The 2528-nt window shown below is 39.1% G+C and overlaps 1 protein-coding gene across 1 annotated transcript; it reads right to left on the bottom strand.

The window, feature by feature from the left end:
* Window positions 1-289: 289 nt before the first annotated feature.
* Window positions 290-1985, bottom strand: LOC144564586 (uncharacterized). The gene is made up of 2 exons (XM_078314195.1): window positions 1735-1985; window positions 290-1165 (listed from the first exon to the last, which is right to left on the bottom strand). Exons 1-2 carry the CDS (start codon window positions 1894-1896, stop codon window positions 446-448), a joined length of 882 nt encoding a protein of 293 aa, XP_078170321.1. The 5' UTR covers window positions 1897-1985; the 3' UTR covers window positions 290-445.
* Between the last annotated feature and the right edge of the window lie 543 nt (window positions 1986-2528).

Below are 2528 nucleotides of genomic sequence, written 5' to 3'. Positions count from 1 at the left end.
TTTGTTTCACCATTACAAGTCATCAGAAACTTCTAAAAATGATTTCATAAAGAAGTTTACTTGAAGCTCTCTTCACAAATGAGTAACTAGGAATTATACTGGTGACTAAAATCTACAGGATTGTACAAAATTTTCCAAATTATCAAAATTCAAAATGTTCATTTTAGATTAAAAATAAACGCTACTAAACTAAAAACATGAAAAGCAACAAAAAGGAATTCAGAGGAAACTAATTTCCAATCAAGAGATCACAAAGATATTAGCATCAACCCATCAAAAGACCAAGAGATCACAAATAATAAGATCAGGAAACCAAATGACAGTTCTTACAGCTAGAACCATTTACACAACCAAAAAAGGATAAATATAATCTATAACTAATGGAACAGCTCCATGTCAGCAGGTCTAATTCTCCAAAGAAAAAAAAACAGAACACCTAATCTCCCTATTTCTTCACCTTCCTAGCAAGAACCTTCCTCGATGGAGATGCCTTCTTGGTTGTTGCCTTCTTTGCTGCACTCGTTTTCTTTGTTGGGGTCTTTTTCACTGGCGCTACAGGAGCCTTCTTTCCCGGCAAATCCTTAGCTGAGGCCTTAGCCGATTTAGCTGGCCTACCAGCTCCTTTTGGTTTAGCTGTAGCCTTGGTCTTAGTAGGAGCCACTTTTGTCTTAGTTGTCACTTTTGACTTAGCCGGAGATGCCTTTTCCTTGGCCTTTGGAGCTGCTTCTTTCTTTGCCTTAGCTATAGCTTTTGGCTTTGGAGCAGAAGCCGGCTTGGCTGCAGCCTTCTTTGTCTTGTCAGTAGACGGCTTGGCCTTGAGATTAGCTACTGGTTTGGATTTGGTCTTAGCACCTGCCTTGGCTTTGGCAGGAGAAGCTGACTTGGCGGATTTTGCAACCTTTCCCTTTGGTTTGGTGCTGGGCTTGGCTGCCTTTGGCTTAGCAGGATTGGCAGATACAGGTTTTGGTGCTGCACTAGCCAATTTGTAGGAGTTCTTAACTTTGACAAGTTTACCAGATGCATTTAGCTTCTTGAGCTGATGCGACAAGTGTTTTTTGTAATTCAAGGGCAAGTGGGTCTTGTGCTTGTCTTCTATGAATTTCCCAATTGCAATCACACTTGATCCAGTTCTCTCCTTCAGGGATGTGATTGCCTCACTAATCATCTGAATTAAATGAATAAATAATAATCAAAGTAATTAGTGATTTACACTCAAACCAGATCTATACAAAATTGCAAATATGGGTGAGCTCTGATGAAACTGTCAGAAATTATTTGACAATTTCACATGAAAAATTTGTTGAGATATGTGTACAACTACAAAAATCTTGTCCTTTAATTGACTCAAACTATGATAATCTCTGTTGAACAAATACTTAGTTTGTGTAAAAGATGTAGTTCTAGTTGTGAAACTGTCAGAAATTAATTATTTAATTCAATAAAATTACATCTGCTCCCACAAGTTGTTGTAATCCGTACATAAACCTGAAGATTTCTAGAGCCCATGTTGAGATCGTATATAACAAGTCAGAAATTGATTGTTCAACAGATTGAATCTATGTAATCTATGTTGCATAGACTCATACTGCACACAAATCTGTAGATACTTTCCTGAGGTTATGAATACAATAAAGAGTAGATGTATTAATGTATAAGAGTTTCTTTTTGTTAGTTGAGAAGGGTTTCACTCGTTTAAATCTAGTTTTAACTAAGAGGTAAAAAGAGAGAACAAACCTCAGCGTAAGGTGGATGGCTAGGAGCAGAACGAGGCTTCTTCTCCTTCGAAACCTTCCCCTTCTTAGACTTGGACTTGGCGGCGGCGGCGCCCTCTGCCGGAACGGCAGGATCGGAGGCTACATCCTCGGTCAGAGCTACAGCAATATCGACAGTTGTCATTGCTTCAACTCAAGGTTTGGATGAGAGATTTTGTAAAAGACAAGAGTCGTTTGCACGGTGAGAGAAGCGCGAGATATATTTTATTTATTTTACCAGAAGAGATGACCATTTTAAATATAAGAAGCGTCTTAAAGGGGAGAGGGAGTGGTGCGCTCTGATTGGTCTAGAAGGTGTCACACGGATCGAGTTCTCTCAAAACTTTGATACTGGGCCCTTGGATTAATCTCTTATCAACGGTCATAAGATGGTGAGACTGTGAGGCTAGGATGCTTGCCTTGGACTTGGGATATAGTAATGTGTTCTTAAGTGTGTTTCTCCTCTCACTTTGTAGATTAATATCTCGACCTAGGGTTGATGGATTTATATGGGGTTTTGACCAGGGTTTAGGTCATGAAATGAGGTTTATGTTGATTGTAAGTTTGGCTCATTTGGTTGTGTGTGCAGGGAGAAATTCGTTAGAGAATGTGGGGTGGTCTTGCAGTAGGGTTTGTGTGAGTTTGTCAGATTATTTCAAGGTTTAGAGGGCAATGCCGAGGTCGCTCACCGTTATTTTCATTTGGTATTGTACTAGCATTTATTTGTGCATATGTTGGTTTTTGAATCATCTAAATCGAGCAAGAATTGAGTATTTT

This window comes from Carex rostrata, chromosome 13 (assembly GCF_964058835.1).
Source record: "Carex rostrata chromosome 13, lpCarRost1.2, whole genome shotgun sequence".
Classification (NCBI taxonomy): domain Eukaryota; kingdom Viridiplantae; phylum Streptophyta; class Magnoliopsida; order Poales; family Cyperaceae; genus Carex; species Carex rostrata.
The sequence above is the reverse complement of the archived record's forward strand: the minus strand, read 5'-3'. Positions and strand labels throughout refer to the sequence as shown.